This window comes from Drosophila arizonae, chromosome 5 (genome assembly GCF_054131065.1).
Source record: "Drosophila arizonae isolate 15081-1271.41 chromosome 5, UAZ_ARI_1.0, whole genome shotgun sequence".
NCBI lineage: Eukaryota > Metazoa > Arthropoda > Insecta > Diptera > Drosophilidae > Drosophila > Drosophila arizonae.
Window position 1 is genome coordinate 15309762 of NC_142925.1, and position 15951 is coordinate 15325712.

Genomic DNA, 15951 nt, shown 5'->3' on the forward strand with positions numbered 1-15951 from the left:
TTCATTATAATTCCATCAGCTGGACTTTTATATTTTTCAAGTTAATAAAAATACCAATATCTCGACTGTAAATTATCACAATAAATATTATGAGTAAATTAAAGATTTTAATTATGCATAAATTAAATGGAATCTCTTCAAGAAAATCTGTTTTCGATTAGAGCTCATCGTCAAGATCAAAGGTTTCAGCTGGAAAATCACCCACTTCCACGGAGAGAGGTGAGACAAAGCCACCATAATTTGGTTGACAGATAAAATAGGATTTGCCGTCAACACTGTAATGTATAAGTATATTTAAAAATGTTGTAAACATTTATCCCAATGCATTTACCTTCCGTTATTCTTGCCCAACGGCTCATCATATTGGACACCAATATATATGCCATTTTTACCCTCAAGTTGCCCATTGTACATTACAGTACCCCGACGTGTAGGATTTCCTGACACACTCACCTAGAGACAGAGAGAGAGAGAGAGGTAGATAGAGTGAGTTCTGATGAGTAACAACAGCAGCAGGCAAATTACCTGGCAACGACTGCCTACAACACAAAGATCTGCACGTCTTTGTATTTCTGCAGCCTGCTCACGCCGTTTGATTTCCATTTGCTGTCTTTCCTCCTCGTTGTATTTGCCCAGTCGATTTTGCTTTAAGAAACTCCGCACAGAATCCGATCGTTGCTCGTATTGATCATTTGAAAGCTCAAATTTTTCAACCGTCTCTGTATCAAATGTGAAGTTTGCAAAATTGTCAATAACATGCAGTCGCATGCCATCACAATTGATATAGAAACCCAGCTTGGCATCGTTGTCGCTTAGCGTTGTCACGAAATTGTCTCCCTTATACAACTCTACTTTCATGGTGCCAGCATTTCCGCCGGTTAAGATTTCCAATTTACTCTGCGAAAGCACAATTCGCACATCTGTTAATGTAATTTACAAAAAAGTGCTTAAATGCTTACCTTTAGCTGAGAGATGGTTAAGTCCTTGGCAAACTTGATCTCAAAGGCCACGGTATCATTATGAGAATTCGAGACATTAGCTGTAATAAAGCCTGAATCCGAATTGTTAATTTGCAGTATTTCCGACATGTTTAGCTTCAGCGTTTGTCGTCACTTTAAGGCTTAACCGATAAGTCTTCACGATGACCGATAATTTCCAATAACGAACGAGTTTTACGATTTGTTCGTCTAAGCTTTGATAGACTCACTAACCAGAGAACAGTGATAGACTTTAGTGGAAATTGTTGCTACGAATTTAAAAGTTTGAAGATATAAAATAAAAATTGAGTTTGAGGCAGTCTGATTTCTGGTAAAAAAAATCACTTGTACAAATATATATAATTTTTCATAGTAAGAAAATATTATTGAAATGACTTTTCCAATTAGAAAAAAACCAACCAGTAAAAATCGATTCTGATTTGGTCCATACACATAAGTATATCGATGTTTTTGTACATCACTAATTAATACACAAATCAGCTGCTTAATATCCTTAAGATCGTGATTAAGTTATGTGAATTGATGGCTATGCAAATTAAATGGCATTTGTTTATAAATATGCCAGTATATAGAGATAATATGATACATGATAAAACGTAAAGTAGTAAACACAGCGATAAAATGAATAAGTACACAAGTTTATTAGGCATTGAACAGCGAAGCAAAACTATGTATCATCCAAAGGAACAAATTTTAAATATCTTGACATACATACTTTTGCTCGTAGTTGCCGTGTGTGCAATTGTTCTGCTATGTGACTTATCTAGTCAGCGTGATGGATTCTTTTACTCCAAAAAAGATGGAGCCGTACTCGATCTATCCATATCACATACTCGGGAAGTGCTTCTGCGCCCGGACGCGGAATATCGTGGACGAAATGTGAATTGCACTTTTTGGGATTGCTTAAACATTTACAAATGCGAGCATGACACACTCAAGGTTTACATTTACCCGTTGCAAGAGTTTTTGGACGAGAAAACCGACAAGGCTGCCAGCACGCTGTCAAGCGAATACTTTCAAATCTTGGATGCCGTGCATAAGAGTCGCTACTACACATCGAATCCCAATGAAGCCTGCCTTTTCCTGCCGAGCCTGGACTTGCTGAATCAGGATGTGTTCGACAAGCATTTGGCTGGCCCAGCGCTGGCTTCGCTCAACTTCTGGGATCGTGGAGAAAATCATTTAATCTTCAACATGCTGCCGGGCAGCGCACCCAACTATAACACCATCTTAGACGTGAACGTCGACAACGCCATTGTTTTGGGTGGCGGCTTTGATAGCTGGACATATCGGCCCGGATTCGATGTCTCGATACCCGTTTGGAGTCCATTGGTGCATCAAACCAACTTGTTGCCTGCCCACGCCGCAGCTCATCGCAAATATTTATTAGTTTCTGCTCAGCTGAATCTGTTTCCGCAGAATCTGCGAACTCTTACGGATCTAATGTTGACAGCTAAAAGCGCCGATCAAATTCTAATGCTTGGACTCTGTGATAACAAAGATTTGAAATCTCGCTGCACTCTGACAAAGGCAAATCCGAAGCGATGGGAATACCCACGTGTGCTGGGACGAGGCAAGTTCTGCTTCCTCGGACGCAGCCTACGCATTGGCCAGCCCGACTTGATCGAGATAATGTCTCAGGGATGTATTCCTGTGATAGCCATTGACAACTATGTGCTACCCTTTGAGGACGTCATCGACTGGTCTCTGACGTCCGTTCGAGTGCGAGAGTCGGAGCTGCATTCAGTGATGCGCAAATTGGAAGCGATTTCCAATGTCAAAGTTGTTGAAATGCAGAAGCAGGTGCAATGGCTCTACAGCAACTACTTCAAGGATTTGAAGACAATTACAATTACTGCTTTGGAGATACTTGAGAGTCGCATATTTCCCCTGCTGGCCCGCAGCAGCCGGCAATGGAATGTGGTTAAGAGAAATAGTCGTTCAACCTTTAATCCTCTATTTCTTACGACTCTCGCTCCAAAGTCTCAAGGCTTTACAGCTGTTATTCTGACCTATGATCGAGTTGAGAGTCTATTCCTTTTGATACAGAAGCTAGCAGTTGTGCCATCGCTGCAAAGTATTCTGGTTATTTGGAACAATCAGAAAAAGATGCCTCCACATTGTAAGTTTATTATATTATAAATCCGTATTCAATATCAATTAATATGATTTCCTCTTCTTATATTTTGTACTAGTATCAACTTTCCCAACAATATCCAAACCACTGAAGATCATACAGACTCGTGAGAATAAACTCTCAAATAGATTTTATCCCTATCCTGAAATTGAAACTGAAGCAATACTAACAATAGACGACGATATCATTATGTTAACCAGCGATGAACTTGATTTTGGGTACGTTAGTCATATGATTTTCAACTATCCCATTCTATATAATCGTTTCCTTTAGCTATGAAGTGTGGCGCGAGTTTCCGGATCATATTGTCGGGTTTCCCAGTCGCATTCATGTATGGGACAATGCAACGATGCGTTGGCACTACGAATCTGAATGGACCAATCAAATATCAATGGTGCTTACTGGCGCAGCATTTCATCATAAATACTGGAGTCATATGTATACGTATGCCATGCCAGGCGACATTAAACATTGGGTCGATGACCACATGAACTGTGAGGATATCGCTATGAACTTCCTTGTAGCGAATATCACAAACAATCCGCCAATTAAAGTAACGCCGCGAAAGAAGTTCAAGTGCCCCGAGTGTACAAATACGGAAATGCTGTCAGCCGACTTGAATCATATGCGGGAACGTTCGGCTTGCATTGATCGATTCGCCAAGATCTATGGACGAATGCCTCTGCGCACAGTTGAGTTCAGGGCAGATCCTGTGCTATTTAGAGACAATTTCCCAGATAAATTGAAACGTTACAATGATATTGGGAGCTTGTAAACCATTAATAATTATATAAATATCATATATATTACAACTAGTAGACGAAATTACTCAAGACTTAACCAAATATGATATATAAATCAATGTTATCTGGTATTGTAGCAATGGTGAGACGTTTAGGATTTACGTTCATAATCAGTTTTTAAGTTGTAATCAAATAATAGGAATAGAGAATATGTTGATGCCATAGAGAACTTAATTTATTTCATTTAAGAGAGTAATTGCTAATATATGTATGTAATTCAAAAATAGATCCTGTTATGATTTTCCTATATTATAGACTTATATGGATGTTGGCAAGAGTTTACTGAAAATAATTATATCATATTCGTATTAACTGACATTAAATAATGGATAATTTTCACTCAAACTTTAAGTCAATTCTCATAAACTTACCTGTAAATTTTTATAAGAATGTAGAAACAATATTGCCAAAATTATGCAACAGAATTTCTCGTGCTGAGCAGAATTTAAAATTTATTAAATATGTATATAAATGTTTAGGGGCCATATTATGAAAATGCAAAATTCTAAGGCTGGATTTCACTGTTTAGTTGAGAAATTAGAATAGTTTTTATAATATCAATTAGGGGCAGTCAATTCTACGCTCCATTAACAGAAGCCAGATATTCTTTATAGCGTTGCTCCTGCTGTTGCTGGAGCTTTTGAAGTTTCTTGAGTTGTCCTTTGCTAATCTCTTTGCCGTCTTTGTCATGTGTGGGAAGGCCCTAAAAAGCATTTTTTATGAAATATGTATTTGCTTCTGCAAATTAGATATGTATTTGTGTTTAACTTACATCTTCGCCAAATGCCGAGTACTTTTCGGTTTCCTTGAGAAACATTTCTTTTGGATTAACGCGACGTTGAGCTTCCTTGGCTGCTGCTGCCTCTGCCAAGGCTTGTTTCTTGCGCTCTTTTTCCAAAGCCTTTTCCGCTTCAGCTGCCTGCTTGGCCTCGCGTTCGCGCAACAACATATCCCGGTCAACCAATTTGACGGCATACTTGCCATCATCTTTATCTTCCAAGCGAACACCCAAATTGGGTAAGACATCATCACGGAGATCGTCACATAGCTTCAGTATGTCAAACGCTTTCAATGCCTTCGCTTGCTCACGCACTAAATTACGGAACTCGGCCACTGATTGGACGTATGGCATTACTACGGCCTCGTGATCATTGGTTGCTGAATCGGAATCAGCTCCTCTCAGCGGGAATCCTATGCCACCGCGCGGACCGGCAATTGCTCCAAATATGTGCAACAGGTCCGTCACATAGATGGCTATCTTCCGCAGTAACAGGCTGTTGAGTCTGGATTTATTGTCTCGTATGTAGACATTCGTCGTTGACACCAAGTCCCGAACACAATCTAAAGCGCTGCGGGTATCAATGTTATCTGAAATAGGCAAAGATATAAACATATACATAATTCAAATATAAAAACTTACCACAAAGAGCTGCATGAACTTGTGCCTGGGCTTCGTTATATTTGGCTTGTAGGGCCGCCTCCACAGCCGTCCACTCACTAAACTGCTGCATGGGCTCTCCAGATAACACTTGCCGTGTTAGATCTTTGACATTCAAAAAGAATTCCTAAAATCAAATGTGAATTTTACCTCGTGTATAATATTTGGTTGCTTTAAGCTTACATTGAGGAATTTCTCATACTGAGTTGCCATTTCCATGGTGTTTTCGGAGTAGTCGAGCGTGTCCTTCCAAGAGTGCAACAGGAATGCCAGACGCAGCTGCGTTGCTGAGTGCTTTTTCAATGCCTCTTGAATTGTGACAAAATTCTTAAGAGACTTGGACATCTTGCAGCCGGCAATTGTTAGGTGACCTGTGTGCAAGAAATACTTAACCCATTCTGATTCACCAAATGCGGCCTCGGACTGAGCCAGTTCATTGTCATGATGGGGAAACTTTAAATCGACTCCGCCAGTGTGTATATCAAATATGGATCCAAAGATATCTGAAGCCATGGCGGAACACTCGATATGCCAGCCAGGACGACCACGACCCCAAGGACTATCCCACCAAGGTTCACCAGCCTTGCTCGCCTTCCACAGAGCAAAGTCGTTGGCCGATCGCTTCTCTGAGAGTCGATCCTCAGTGACGGACAAGTCACCCTCGCCTTCCTGCAATGATGCTGTGTCTCCGTAGGCCTCGGGCACCAGCTTGGCGTAGTGATGCTTATCGCGTTTGTCAAAGCCATTGACATCAAAGTAGACGGAACCGTTTGCCTCGTAGGCAAGGCCATTGTCAATAATACGCTGTATAAATGCTACAATCTGAGGCACGTACTCCGAAACTCGCGTTAATACATCAGGTGGTAGAATCTGAAATTATTCATCAATATATTACGAATGTTTCAATAAAGCTAGCTAGTTGACTTACATTGAGTGATTTCATATCATTATGAAATTTATCTTCCCAAAATCTGGGTAGAGCTTCGAAGACGGAATTATCATTAACATGAGCACCTTGCTTTCCATCTAGCCACTCAGCAATGGGATCCTTCGCTTCAGCCAAATAATGGCATCTCATTTTAGTGATTTCTGCTTCGTTGCCAGTGCTGACAGCTTTGGTAAGACCTTCGACTGCGTCGTTCATACGTTGCAACATCTTTTCAAGCATTACTTTCTTATCAGCATCTGTATTTTTATCACACTTGACTTGTAATAAATTGAGTACTTCTTTTTGCTCGTTAAGCAATTGCTCGAGTGGCAGCTGAGCAGCTGCAGTTGCATACTGCTCAAATAGATAATATTGACGGGCTCGCTTTATAATTTTGTCGTCGATATCCGTAATGTTCATGACATAGTGGATATTGTAGCCAAAGTAGTCGGCCAATATACGTCGCAAAATATCAAATGAAATGTAAGATCTGTGAATCACACAAGCATAACAAGATTAGATAGGGAAGATGACGAGCATGCTGATGTGGCTCCTCACCTAGCATGTCCCATGTGCGAGGCATCGTAGACAGTCGGGCCGCAGCTATACCATTTAACATTGTTTCCGTCCAATGGTACGAATTCCTCTTTTTGTCTGGTTAGACTATTGTACAATTTCAATTGAGGCCTTGTTGAGGCTTTTGGTGCTTGCCACACCGGTTGCACACGTTTAGACATTTTGGGAATTCCTTTAATAGCGTTATTAAATTCCAGCACGATTACTAATCGATGATTAATACTGAATGAAGTATTTTTGAAGTCAGCTGTTTAACTCGTTTACTGAGTCAGAGTTGCTAACAAAATATCGATATGCCAGTCCGGCAAATTCTTATGGGACAACATATTTTTCAAATTCGCTTCAAAGATTCACTGTGATTCTTAAAAAACGTTCCCCTTATTTATCTTTTTGTATTTATTGATATATGGCCCCCAAAATTATTGAATACCAATTCAAAACATAAAATTATTAATATAGGTAGTAAAATTAGTGTCTAAACTAGTTGCAGAAAAATGTATATTTTTAGCTTAGGAAGCAATTAAATATCAGATTTTATATTATTTGTCATAAATACTTCGTTAATGCTAGCATTCATATGTCTAATTGCCGCCAATGGGCTGTGATTTACAGGCAATCATATACACTGGAAAAAGTCCTTTCGGGAAATTTTGTTGACGCACTTTCCTTACAATTCGAAAGCCAGCTTCTTTTAAATAGCGCTCATATGATTCAAGTGGACGCGTAATTGACGAATCCTCGTCATCCTTTATCACATTTTTAGATGTACTGACGTTTTCCTTAATGCAAAAGTAAGCACCAGGCTGCAAACTAAGCCGCATGCGACGAAAAAATGCCACAAGATCCGGATCCGTCAGATGCCCTAAAACCCATTGACTCCAGATTAGATCATATTTATGAGTGGGTGAGAATTCCTGAAGTCCCATATTGTATATTTCGCCCAGGCTATTACGACATACGGACTCTGATGTGCATATCTCTCGGGCCTTCTCAGCAAACGCGGCATCTTGTTCAACCAGATCAACCGTGTTGAACATTGGTATTAAAAGATTTCGTGTCACTCGTCCAATTCCAGCACCGCAGTCCAGAGCTAATTTCTTGCCTGGCACTTTAAGTTCACGTAGAAATATCCTTGACCCTTGTATATCGATTGCGCTTATGTAGCCAAGACCACCGAGCATCCCGTTTACGGTTGCTGGCACTTCCGACCAATACTTTTGCGCCTTGTTGTAGAATTCAGGCACAACCTTTTCATTTTTCAAGTTGTTGGGGCTTTCAGCTTCGTGTTTCTCTTCCAGCACTACATCTTTATAATTGTTTACCTTTGGCAAATTTTGTGAGTCCTCCTTGTCACAGGCAGTCACAGGATTTGTATATAACTTAGAATACATTTTCGTTGTTGTATAATTCTAGTCATGAAATTTGTAGTTAAATTCTAAGTAGTTAAATTATCGACAAAGCCACTTACCGCATACTTAGATTAATTTATAACAAATAAATGTGCGCAGGGCTGCATCATAATTATTTTTTAAAACTAGTTCTTAGGAGAACCAAACAAAGCTCGTTAAAGCAAATACTTCGATTCAAATATTTAACTGAATTGCATAACTAATCGAATAGTTTAACTTCCATTATATTTGCTTCAACAGTTTATTCAGTTTCCATATATTGTCGAACCTATAAACATCGCACTTTTTATTTCCATATTTCAAATGCTCACAGAAATTACAAGATAATTAATATCGATATCCAATGTATTCGATACATTAGAGAAAGAAAAATAATATCAACAGGCGTATATTTTTGTTAAGCTGCATAAACTTTATAAATTTATTTACCTACTAATAAATATGACTCTTGATGTCGATGCTCAAAAGAAAGATGATAAACTACTACTTGCAACAATACACCAGGAATATAAAATTCACGCGGAATAGTAAGAAAGTAAAAATTTTCATTTCCAAAACAATAACAATGACTTTTTTATAGCAAAATGATTGAGTCAGAAAAGGTCTCAGGCATCTATGTAATTCCGAGCTATGCTAATTCGTTGCGTGAGTATATTTATATTGCGGAGCATCAGCATCGAAAGTATAATACTTATTTAACTTAATTTTCTTAGAATGGTTTGGTGTGTTCTTTGGTCGACAAGGTTTCTATGAAAATAGCGTATTTCGCTTTTCAATACTCTTGCCAGATGGTTTTCCGGAGGATAAAACCACTCCAGTAAGTACCTAATTATGTATATTTTATACTTTTTATAACGATATGTATGTAATTTATTCATTGAAGGCCATTATTTTCCAACAAAACGTTGTGCATCCACTTGTGTGTCCTTTCACAAACAGCTTAGACATCAGTCACGCATTCCCGGAGTGGAGATGCGGAGAAGATCACCTTTGGCAAGTGCTGAAGTACATGCAAGTGATATTTGCCGATCCCTTGGAATGCATACGTAGTGTGGGCAATATCCAGGAGCTCAGCAACGTGGAAGCAAGCAAGCTACTGACCACTAACCGAGACGCATTTGCTGCACTTGTTCAAGAAAGTATTGCAGAAAGCAAAGCTCACATCTATGATACGCCACCCACAGAGGATCCGCATTATATAGTATTTGAAAAATTCCAAGAGGACATACATGGACCAGTCTTGGAACAAATACGAAACGGAAGGACCACAAATTCGCCTGCAGAAAGTGGAGGCGGAGGCGCAGCCACTGGTCTATCATGGGTTAAAGTTAAAGAAGGCGAATTTAAACCGTTAAGCATTGAATAGTCATAACAATCGATATATGTGCGTAAATTATATAACATTCTATTAGTTAATTAATATCCTGCAGCCTCCTGAGATCTATAATTCAGACTTCTTTATGAACTTTTCACAGTTTTTTATCCACTCATGCTCCAGCTCTAGTTCAGTGTCATCCCAATGAAAATGTGTGGGCGGTTTGTCATCACTAGAAAACACGAATCTCTGGCTGAGCTCGATGGCCAATTTAGACCGCACGAGACCAATGCCACCAACTTGGGGCCACGCTGGATGATACACTCGTCCGGTTTGCGGGTGCATATAGAGTTTATGTGGCTGAAAGGGAATCGACAGATCTGGACCACCATGTGCATATGTTAATATATGATCAGTTCGCCCATCTGCATCCTTTTTTAGGTGCTCAGTAAAAACAATTGGCGTATCATCACAGCGAATATAATTCCGTTCACGACCGCAAGGCGACAAATAGGGAAACATTTCATAACGCTGTGTTTCATTGAAGCGCAGGCGGCTGAAGAAGAATTTTAGGAATTTCTTCTCTTTAAAACAAGATGTGAAGTTTTTCATTTTGGCATCGTCTAAAAAGAGCTGCAAGTGAAAAGCAAAAGGGCAACAAGAATAACGGCACATATGCATGCATACACCTACGCCCATGCATATAATAGTATATACATGTCTGTACCTACACACCATGCCTTCGTGATCGATGTAATAGAAGTACTCGCGTATCCTTGGCTCAGGCGACTGTCCCTGGGTATAGAGCGCGACAGTGCGCCATGGCATCCAATTGAATTTCCAATTTTTAAACACTAGGTTCTTCGTGTGGAGTACAGCAATACCTTGATCGAGGAAAGAAATCGATCAGCGGATTGTTTACAATATTAATATAGTACATTCATATATGCATGATCCATTTTTAATGTACGCGTGTATATTCAGAATATTTAACTGGAATTTTTTAAAATTACATCATGTTTATTTATATGAATCCTCGGGATAGAGGTGCAAGTCTATTTTTTCTTTTTATCATTAGTACTGCCGGTCTTTTGCATACGCGCCACTTGCATGTTCTTTAGCTTTTCATTTAGCTTCTTTTTGGCATTTTTGTGCTCCTCTTCTTGGCGTATGGTCTTCAATGGCTTGGGATGCAGAAATTCTTTTCGGGCTTCTCGCTTTTTTATCTCGCCACAGCCGTGAACTTCGGGGAGACCGTGCTTGAAACAGAAACGTTTGCTGCAGTGTTCGCAGTCCTGGCCCATTAGGCTGGTTCTGGTCTTGCAGCGTGGATAATCGCACAAATTATCTACTGTTTTAACGGCAGTGAGTACTTCGTCCAGCTTGAGATCGACCACTTGGCTGGGTATGCGCTCCAAGAGCTCCAGTGTGTTGTTCGTGCCATAATTGGCTGGTTTACCAGGCTTAGTTGGTGGAAAAAGTGGCGCACTGTCTTCATTGGCTGAAGGCGATGCATTGCTACTGGTGGCTTTTTGTTGTTTCGCCTTGTCTATATATGCTGCACTTAGTGAAATGTTTTTCAACGATTTGAATATAATTATTACCTGCCATTGTAAATTGATAAGCTAAACAAGACTTTCGTCAATTTTAGACTCACGTTATACAGCACTGTATAGAATATTTACGAGAACAAATTCGGCATTTTTTAGTATATTTTGTTAAATCAAAAGAGAAATATACAGGGTGCTCTATTGTAGAACTTTTCAGCTATAAACCCCTAAACAAATTGAAATAATTAAAATGGTTGAAAATACATATGTTGAGCTTGAATTTTAGTTAAATAATGAAATCTTATTTGTTGCTCTTTTAACTTTTTTTTTTTTTTTGTAAGATACATAGATGTGTAATATTAATCGATACACAAAAACTGATACAAAATTCTGATTGAAATATATGTCTGTCTATGTTTCGAATCAAATAGGCAATACAGATAAAACCTAGTATGAAGGTGAAAATAACAAACACAAGAATTCGATTACATATTTATTTGATTAATGCATTTCAGTTGACATTGATTACAAATTTACTATAAAATGCTAAGCAGAGCTATTAATACACTTGTATAATTCTAGAAAATGCAATCTCCTAATGCATGCGGAAGTGAAGAACACCATTCTTTAAGAATTGATTCTCGTTTCTTATAAGTTAGCTGGAGTTAAGGTCACAGCTGCATGAATAGCCTTTGCCACATATTCAATATTTCCAGTATTCAGGCCGCACATATTTATTCTGCCAGTTTTCAGCAAATAAATGTGATACTCCTTGATCAGCACGGCTACTTGTTTCTCATTGAGGCCCGTGTAGGAGAACATGCCAATCTGGTTGACAATGTGGTCCCAATTGCCGGGTGTTCCCAATTCCACGAGCTTGTCTCGCAGAAGTTTACGCATTTCCCGGATGCGACTCGACATTGCCTTGATGCAGTCCATCCACTCTTGACGCAGTGCAGGTGTATTCAATACCTTGGACACAATGCGAGCTCCATACGCTGGTGGATTTGAGTACAGGCCGCGAATGAGAAGAGTTATCTGCGAATGGATCTGGTCACGGGTGGCGCCGCTTCGCTGTACTATCGTTAAGTTTCCAACTCTCTCGCAGTACAAGCCGAAATTCTTAGCAAACGATTGGCAAACGAATAGCTCGAATCCACGATCCACAAAGTAACGTATCGCCCAGGCATCCAGATCTGGATCGCCGCTGGCAAAGCCCTGGTATGCCGAATCAAAAAGTGGGAATAGTTTCTTCCGCTCAATAAGATCGGCAATTTTCTTCCATTGGTCCTGAGTGGGATCCATGCCCGTAGGATTGTGTGCACACGCATGTAAGATAATGACTGCACCAGCTGGCGCCTTATCTAAATCAGCGAGCATGCCCTCCAAATCCAGCTGACGTTTGTTTTGGTCCCAATAGCGATACGAGCTCAGACTGGTAAATCCGGTATCGGCAAAAATCTTGTGATGATTCTCCCATGTCGGATTCGAGTAGTATACAGTGTTACGCTTTAATTGACGAAGCAGAAATTCAGCAGCTACGCGCAGAGCTCCTGTTCCAGAAATCGTTTGCACACCAAAGGCCTGCAATATAATAAATGGGGAATATATGTAATATAAAAAATATAAAGTATACGACTACATACTCGTTGCTATTGCTCTTCTCCCTATCATTAATTTTATATTTTGCACTCAAAGCCTTTTATTCTTTTTCTACTCATCTCTATTATATATTTAAAAATATATCTCTGTTCCATTGTACGAGTACAGTTCATATGGAAAACTTACACGTTTCTCTTTTAATGCTATTGAGTCCGCACCTAAGACTAATTCAGTTGCTGCACGCGTAAACGTATCCAATCCTAAAATATATATGTACATATGTTATTAGTCAAGCGCGTGTTGGTATTATCTCAAAACTCACCCGTTACTGGCAAATACTCATGATTAATTGTCTCATCGGTCGCGATGGACACTTCTGTTTTTCTTACCACAGGCAGGACCCATGGCTGACCCTCATTAGTTCGGTAAGCTGTTAATGAGATAAGCCTTGGATTATATATTATAAAAGAGAAATTGAGAAGTTCTTAATATTAAAATGACAATCATGTTCCATTTCTTAAAAATTAGGGAACCAGACACAAATATTAAGAGATGTTAATTATTTAAAGGGATCTTAAGAAAGATCTATAATTTCATATTTCTTTAAGATGTTTAAATAAAACAAATCTACTACAAATTCAAGAAAAAAGATTCATAAAAATGCCAATCAATATCAATTTGTTTCCATTATGGGGTGCCGGAAAAATATGTACATACAAATATATATATATACATATATCTCGGTGCGTTTATTAAAGACAAATCAGCTGATATTTGATAAGATACGAGCCAATGATTAGGGAATAAAGGTCACTTCATACAAATTCACTGCAAATGATTATTGAGTATTATTATTTGGATCACAGTTCATAATCTGTTACACAGAACTGAAAACAATTTGATATTTTGACTAAACAATTGACGTAGTTTAACTTATAATATATGCATAGAAGATTAAACATGTATATAAGTATGTGTGCATGCGTGCACACATAAACTAATTTAGTTGAATTTGTTTGTAGGTATGAAAACATAAATAGAAATTTGGGTTCATAAATACATTTATTGTCTATGCTATATCCATAAATCTTGTATTATATGTATGTATAGGCATTTGTAAAGATATATGTTTGTATGAATGGTCATTTTTAACCGGCTGTTGAAAAGAATAGCAGTTCATTGACTGAAAGATTTGACATCCAAATGCCCTCTATACGAAGCTTACTTGCTATCTAAGCTCTATATATATGTACATACAAACATATAAATACAATATTACAAGCACCTAGCCATACATACCTACACGTAAGCACATATTACATACATACATATTTATTTAGCGGAACACGAACTAGAGATGCGCCGCCAATTAGAACAGCATTCAAAACGAATGGAATACTTTAATAAGCACTTATATTCACATGCATACATATATTTATCTATATTTATAGTGCATTCCATTTATATTTCTTGTTTAGCATCCAAACATGTACATATGTATTTATATATAAAGGGATGTAACGCAAGGTCAAATTACCGGAATTATATAAATATGAATATATGTATGTACATATATATTAATATTTATATTTATAACTATGTTTGTTTAGTGTCACAATACTTACCGCCTACGGACAAATTGACTTTCGGTGTACTAACATCATCCCTAAATGCTTGCGTTAAGGCAAACACTTCAATTGCCGGTCCTTGTTGCACATCGGCATAAATTGATGAAGCCATCGTACGTTGCAGATCCACGCGAAACGTTTATAATAAATAAAACTTTTACGTCGGCGAAATTTGATTGTGAATCAGCGAATTATCGATATACTCGATAAGTCATATATCGATATAATAGTAAGGCCAATAGTATAAAACAATATTTATTCTCTTGATGGGTTTAATATTTCATTTATTTAATGTTTGAAGGCTTTATTCAGATGCTTAATATTGTCAGTTAAATAACTAATCATATTTTTGAATGAGCAACAAGTGTTTAGTGCTTAAATTAGGAATTCTGATTTAATCTCGCACTGGCCACACCTAACTTAAAGTGGCGCCAAAAAATAAATAAAACCTTGATATAGATAAAAATTTTAAAAGTACATTAGAAAAAATTTTCACTTTTTAACTGTGGAAATAATTACAGAATAACTCTTTTTTCTTCAATATATTTTGTGAACATAAAAATGTAATTTATACACATTTATAAATGAATAGTAATACCACCAACCATAGAACACGGTTGGTGGTAGTACATAGCAGGCAGCAATCGTCAGCAACATCTAAACAAAAAAATAACATCTATCAATAGTTAAGTTAACAACATTTCAATTCTTTTAGGTCTCGTGACTAAATTCCATCTAAAGTTTGTACTTATCGAAAATTTCAAAGACCATCAGTCCTATGGATCCAAGAAATGAATACTAAAAAATGAACCGATATCGCTATTTAAGGTTTAAGATTAAGTAATTTTTAATACCACGTAATTTTTTTTTTATAGTATTTTATCTATTTCGCAGAATCAAATTTAATTTATTTGCGGTATTTGATACTTTTTCTTTGTGTATGTGCTATCTGTGCTATCTAATTAAAAATAAAGTGGTCCTTTCTATAATAAGAATCATTTTATGAGTGTATATATGCAATACCCTACAAATATGTTCAACGAACGAAGGTCACGAATTAAGCGCCTCAATTGGATTTTATTTATTAGAGGCTCAAAGATGCCGATTTTCTATAACAATTTCACAATAGACTGCGTGTGGGATATTTTGAAAATTTGAATATTGTTTCTCTGCAAATTTATGTAACCAGTACATGTGTAATAATAAAATTTGTAATTGTAATAATAATAATTGTGAATTTTTTATTTGTAGTAAACGACGATAAAGTAATATACATTGCCTGATTTACTTATTCACGCTAACCAGTTCCAGGTCAGCTCATTGGCCTCATAGCCTTGTAGAGTTCTTTAACCCACTAACTGATCATCCGTTTTGGCTCAGTATGTGACGATCTGCCCCTTTTCTGACTTTCACACGTTGTGAACTGCGCATTTTAGGAACAAAATGTGGTCGGTCTTCCCTGTTTTTCACAAGTTAAATGAAACAAATTAAATTAAAAAAATAAAAATAAAAAAAACAGGTATGCGAAGTAAGAAATACTTTGCTAATAATAAAATTATTCACAAAT

General features: G+C 37.7%; 8 protein-coding genes across 8 annotated transcripts; 2 read left to right on the forward strand and 6 right to left on the reverse strand.

Moving 5' to 3' along the window:
- Tbcb (tubulin-binding cofactor B) lies at window positions 1-1284 on the reverse strand. Its single transcript, XM_018009543.2, has 4 exons — window positions 960-1284; window positions 526-897; window positions 332-453; window positions 1-275 (listed from the first exon to the last, which is right to left on the reverse strand). The coding sequence occupies exons 1-4, from the start codon at window positions 1086-1088 to the stop codon at window positions 158-160; spliced, it is 741 nt and encodes a 246-aa protein (XP_017865032.1). The 5' UTR covers window positions 1089-1284; the 3' UTR covers window positions 1-157.
- A 74-nt stretch (window positions 1285-1358) lies between these two features.
- On the forward strand, window positions 1359-4283 carry sotv (exostosin glycosyltransferase sotv). The gene is made up of 3 exons (XM_018009518.2): window positions 1359-3120; window positions 3194-3353; window positions 3409-4283. Exons 1-3 carry the CDS (start codon window positions 1620-1622, stop codon window positions 3908-3910), a joined length of 2163 nt encoding a protein of 720 aa, XP_017865007.1. The 5' UTR covers window positions 1359-1619; the 3' UTR covers window positions 3911-4283.
- Window positions 4284-4350: 67 nt separating this feature from the next.
- CysRS (cysteine--tRNA ligase, cytoplasmic) lies at window positions 4351-7135 on the reverse strand. The gene is made up of 6 exons (XM_018009516.2): window positions 6863-7135; window positions 6305-6794; window positions 5560-6246; window positions 5359-5503; window positions 4711-5306; window positions 4351-4641 (listed from the first exon to the last, which is right to left on the reverse strand). Exons 1-6 carry the CDS (start codon window positions 7039-7041, stop codon window positions 4516-4518), a joined length of 2223 nt encoding a protein of 740 aa, XP_017865005.1. The 5' UTR covers window positions 7042-7135; the 3' UTR covers window positions 4351-4515.
- Window positions 7136-7361: 226 nt separating this feature from the next.
- Window positions 7362-8495, reverse strand: Ntmt (N-terminal methyltransferase). The gene is made up of 2 exons (XM_018009540.2): window positions 8349-8495; window positions 7362-8289 (listed from the first exon to the last, which is right to left on the reverse strand). The coding sequence occupies exon 2, from the start codon at window positions 8269-8271 to the stop codon at window positions 7462-7464; it is 810 nt and encodes a 269-aa protein (XP_017865029.1). The 5' UTR covers window positions 8272-8289; window positions 8349-8495; the 3' UTR covers window positions 7362-7461.
- Window positions 8496-8556: 61 nt separating this feature from the next.
- peo (ubiquitin E2 variant domain-containing protein pendolino) lies at window positions 8557-12379 on the forward strand. Its single transcript, XM_018009544.2, has 5 exons — window positions 8557-8816; window positions 8870-8934; window positions 9003-9106; window positions 9173-9673; window positions 9765-12379. Exons 1-4 carry the CDS (start codon window positions 8731-8733, stop codon window positions 9653-9655), a joined length of 738 nt encoding a protein of 245 aa, XP_017865033.1. The 5' UTR covers window positions 8557-8730; the 3' UTR covers window positions 9656-9673; window positions 9765-12379.
- LOC108615206 (UPF0598 protein CG30010) lies at window positions 9632-11280 on the reverse strand. The gene is made up of 3 exons (XM_018009548.2): window positions 11209-11280; window positions 10340-10488; window positions 9632-10237 (listed from the first exon to the last, which is right to left on the reverse strand). Exons 1-3 carry the CDS (start codon window positions 11213-11215, stop codon window positions 9731-9733), a joined length of 663 nt encoding a protein of 220 aa, XP_017865037.1. The 5' UTR covers window positions 11216-11280; the 3' UTR covers window positions 9632-9730.
- On the reverse strand, window positions 10550-11350 carry LOC108615213 (uncharacterized). The gene is made up of 2 exons (XM_018009557.2): window positions 11209-11350; window positions 10550-11153 (listed from the first exon to the last, which is right to left on the reverse strand). The coding sequence occupies exons 1-2, from the start codon at window positions 11213-11215 to the stop codon at window positions 10660-10662; spliced, it is 501 nt and encodes a 166-aa protein (XP_017865046.1). The 5' UTR covers window positions 11216-11350; the 3' UTR covers window positions 10550-10659.
- Got1 (Glutamate oxaloacetate transaminase 1) lies at window positions 11635-14588 on the reverse strand. The gene is made up of 4 exons (XM_018009530.2): window positions 14382-14588; window positions 13079-13186; window positions 12943-13016; window positions 11635-12738 (listed from the first exon to the last, which is right to left on the reverse strand). The coding sequence occupies exons 1-4, from the start codon at window positions 14494-14496 to the stop codon at window positions 11803-11805; spliced, it is 1233 nt and encodes a 410-aa protein (XP_017865019.1). The 5' UTR covers window positions 14497-14588; the 3' UTR covers window positions 11635-11802.
- Window positions 14589-15951: the final 1363 nt, after the last annotated feature.

Excerpts from the sequence above, each read along its gene's own strand:
- Got1 (XM_018009530.2), bottom strand. The coding sequence starts at position 14,496 with ATGGCTTCATCAATTTATGCCGATGTGCAACAAGGACCGGCAATTGAA. Across the intron at positions 13,017-13,078 it reads TGAGTATTTGCCAGTAACGG|GATTGGATACGTTTACGCGT; the intron begins GTGAGTTTTGAG and ends TATATATTTTAG. Across the intron at positions 12,739-12,942 it reads TAGCATTAAAAGAGAAACGT|GCCTTTGGTGTGCAAACGAT; the intron begins GTAAGTTTTCCA and ends ATTATATTGCAG.
- CysRS (XM_018009516.2), bottom strand. The coding sequence starts at position 7,041 with ATGTCTAAACGTGTGCAACCGGTGTGGCAAGCACCAAAAGCCTCAACA. Across the intron at positions 6,795-6,862 it reads TCGCACATGGGACATGCTAG|ATCTTACATTTCATTTGATA; the intron begins GTGAGGAGCCAC and ends TGTGATTCACAG. Across the intron at positions 4,642-4,710 it reads ACTCGGCATTTGGCGAAGAT|GGCCTTCCCACACATGACAA; the intron begins GTAAGTTAAACA and ends AATGCTTTTTAG.
- Ntmt (XM_018009540.2), bottom strand. The coding sequence starts at position 8,271 with ATGTATTCTAAGTTATATACAAATCCTGTGACTGCCTGTGACAAGGAG.
- Tbcb (XM_018009543.2), bottom strand. The coding sequence starts at position 1,088 with ATGTCGGAAATACTGCAAATTAACAATTCGGATTCAGGCTTTATTACA. Across the intron at positions 454-525 it reads TTGTAGGCAGTCGTTGCCAG|GTGAGTGTGTCAGGAAATCC; the intron begins GTAATTTGCCTG and ends CTCTGTCTCTAG. Across the intron at positions 276-331 it reads TTGGGCAAGAATAACGGAAG|TGTTGACGGCAAATCCTATT; the intron begins GTAAATGCATTG and ends TATACATTACAG.
- LOC108615206 (XM_018009548.2), bottom strand. Across the intron at positions 10,238-10,339 it reads ACATCGATCACGAAGGCATG|CTCTTTTTAGACGATGCCAA; the intron begins GTGTGTAGGTAC and ends TTTCACTTGCAG.
- sotv (XM_018009518.2), top strand. The coding sequence starts at position 1,620 with ATGAATAAGTACACAAGTTTATTAGGCATTGAACAGCGAAGCAAAACT. Across the intron at positions 3,121-3,193 it reads GAAAAAGATGCCTCCACATT|TATCAACTTTCCCAACAATA; the intron begins GTAAGTTTATTA and ends ATTTTGTACTAG. Across the intron at positions 3,354-3,408 it reads AGCGATGAACTTGATTTTGG|CTATGAAGTGTGGCGCGAGT; the intron begins GTACGTTAGTCA and ends CGTTTCCTTTAG.
- peo (XM_018009544.2), top strand. The coding sequence starts at position 8,731 with ATGACTCTTGATGTCGATGCTCAAAAGAAAGATGATAAACTACTACTT. Across the intron at positions 8,817-8,869 it reads TATAAAATTCACGCGGAATA|CAAAATGATTGAGTCAGAAA; the intron begins GTAAGAAAGTAA and ends ACTTTTTTATAG. Across the intron at positions 8,935-9,002 it reads GAGCTATGCTAATTCGTTGC|AATGGTTTGGTGTGTTCTTT; the intron begins GTGAGTATATTT and ends TAATTTTCTTAG.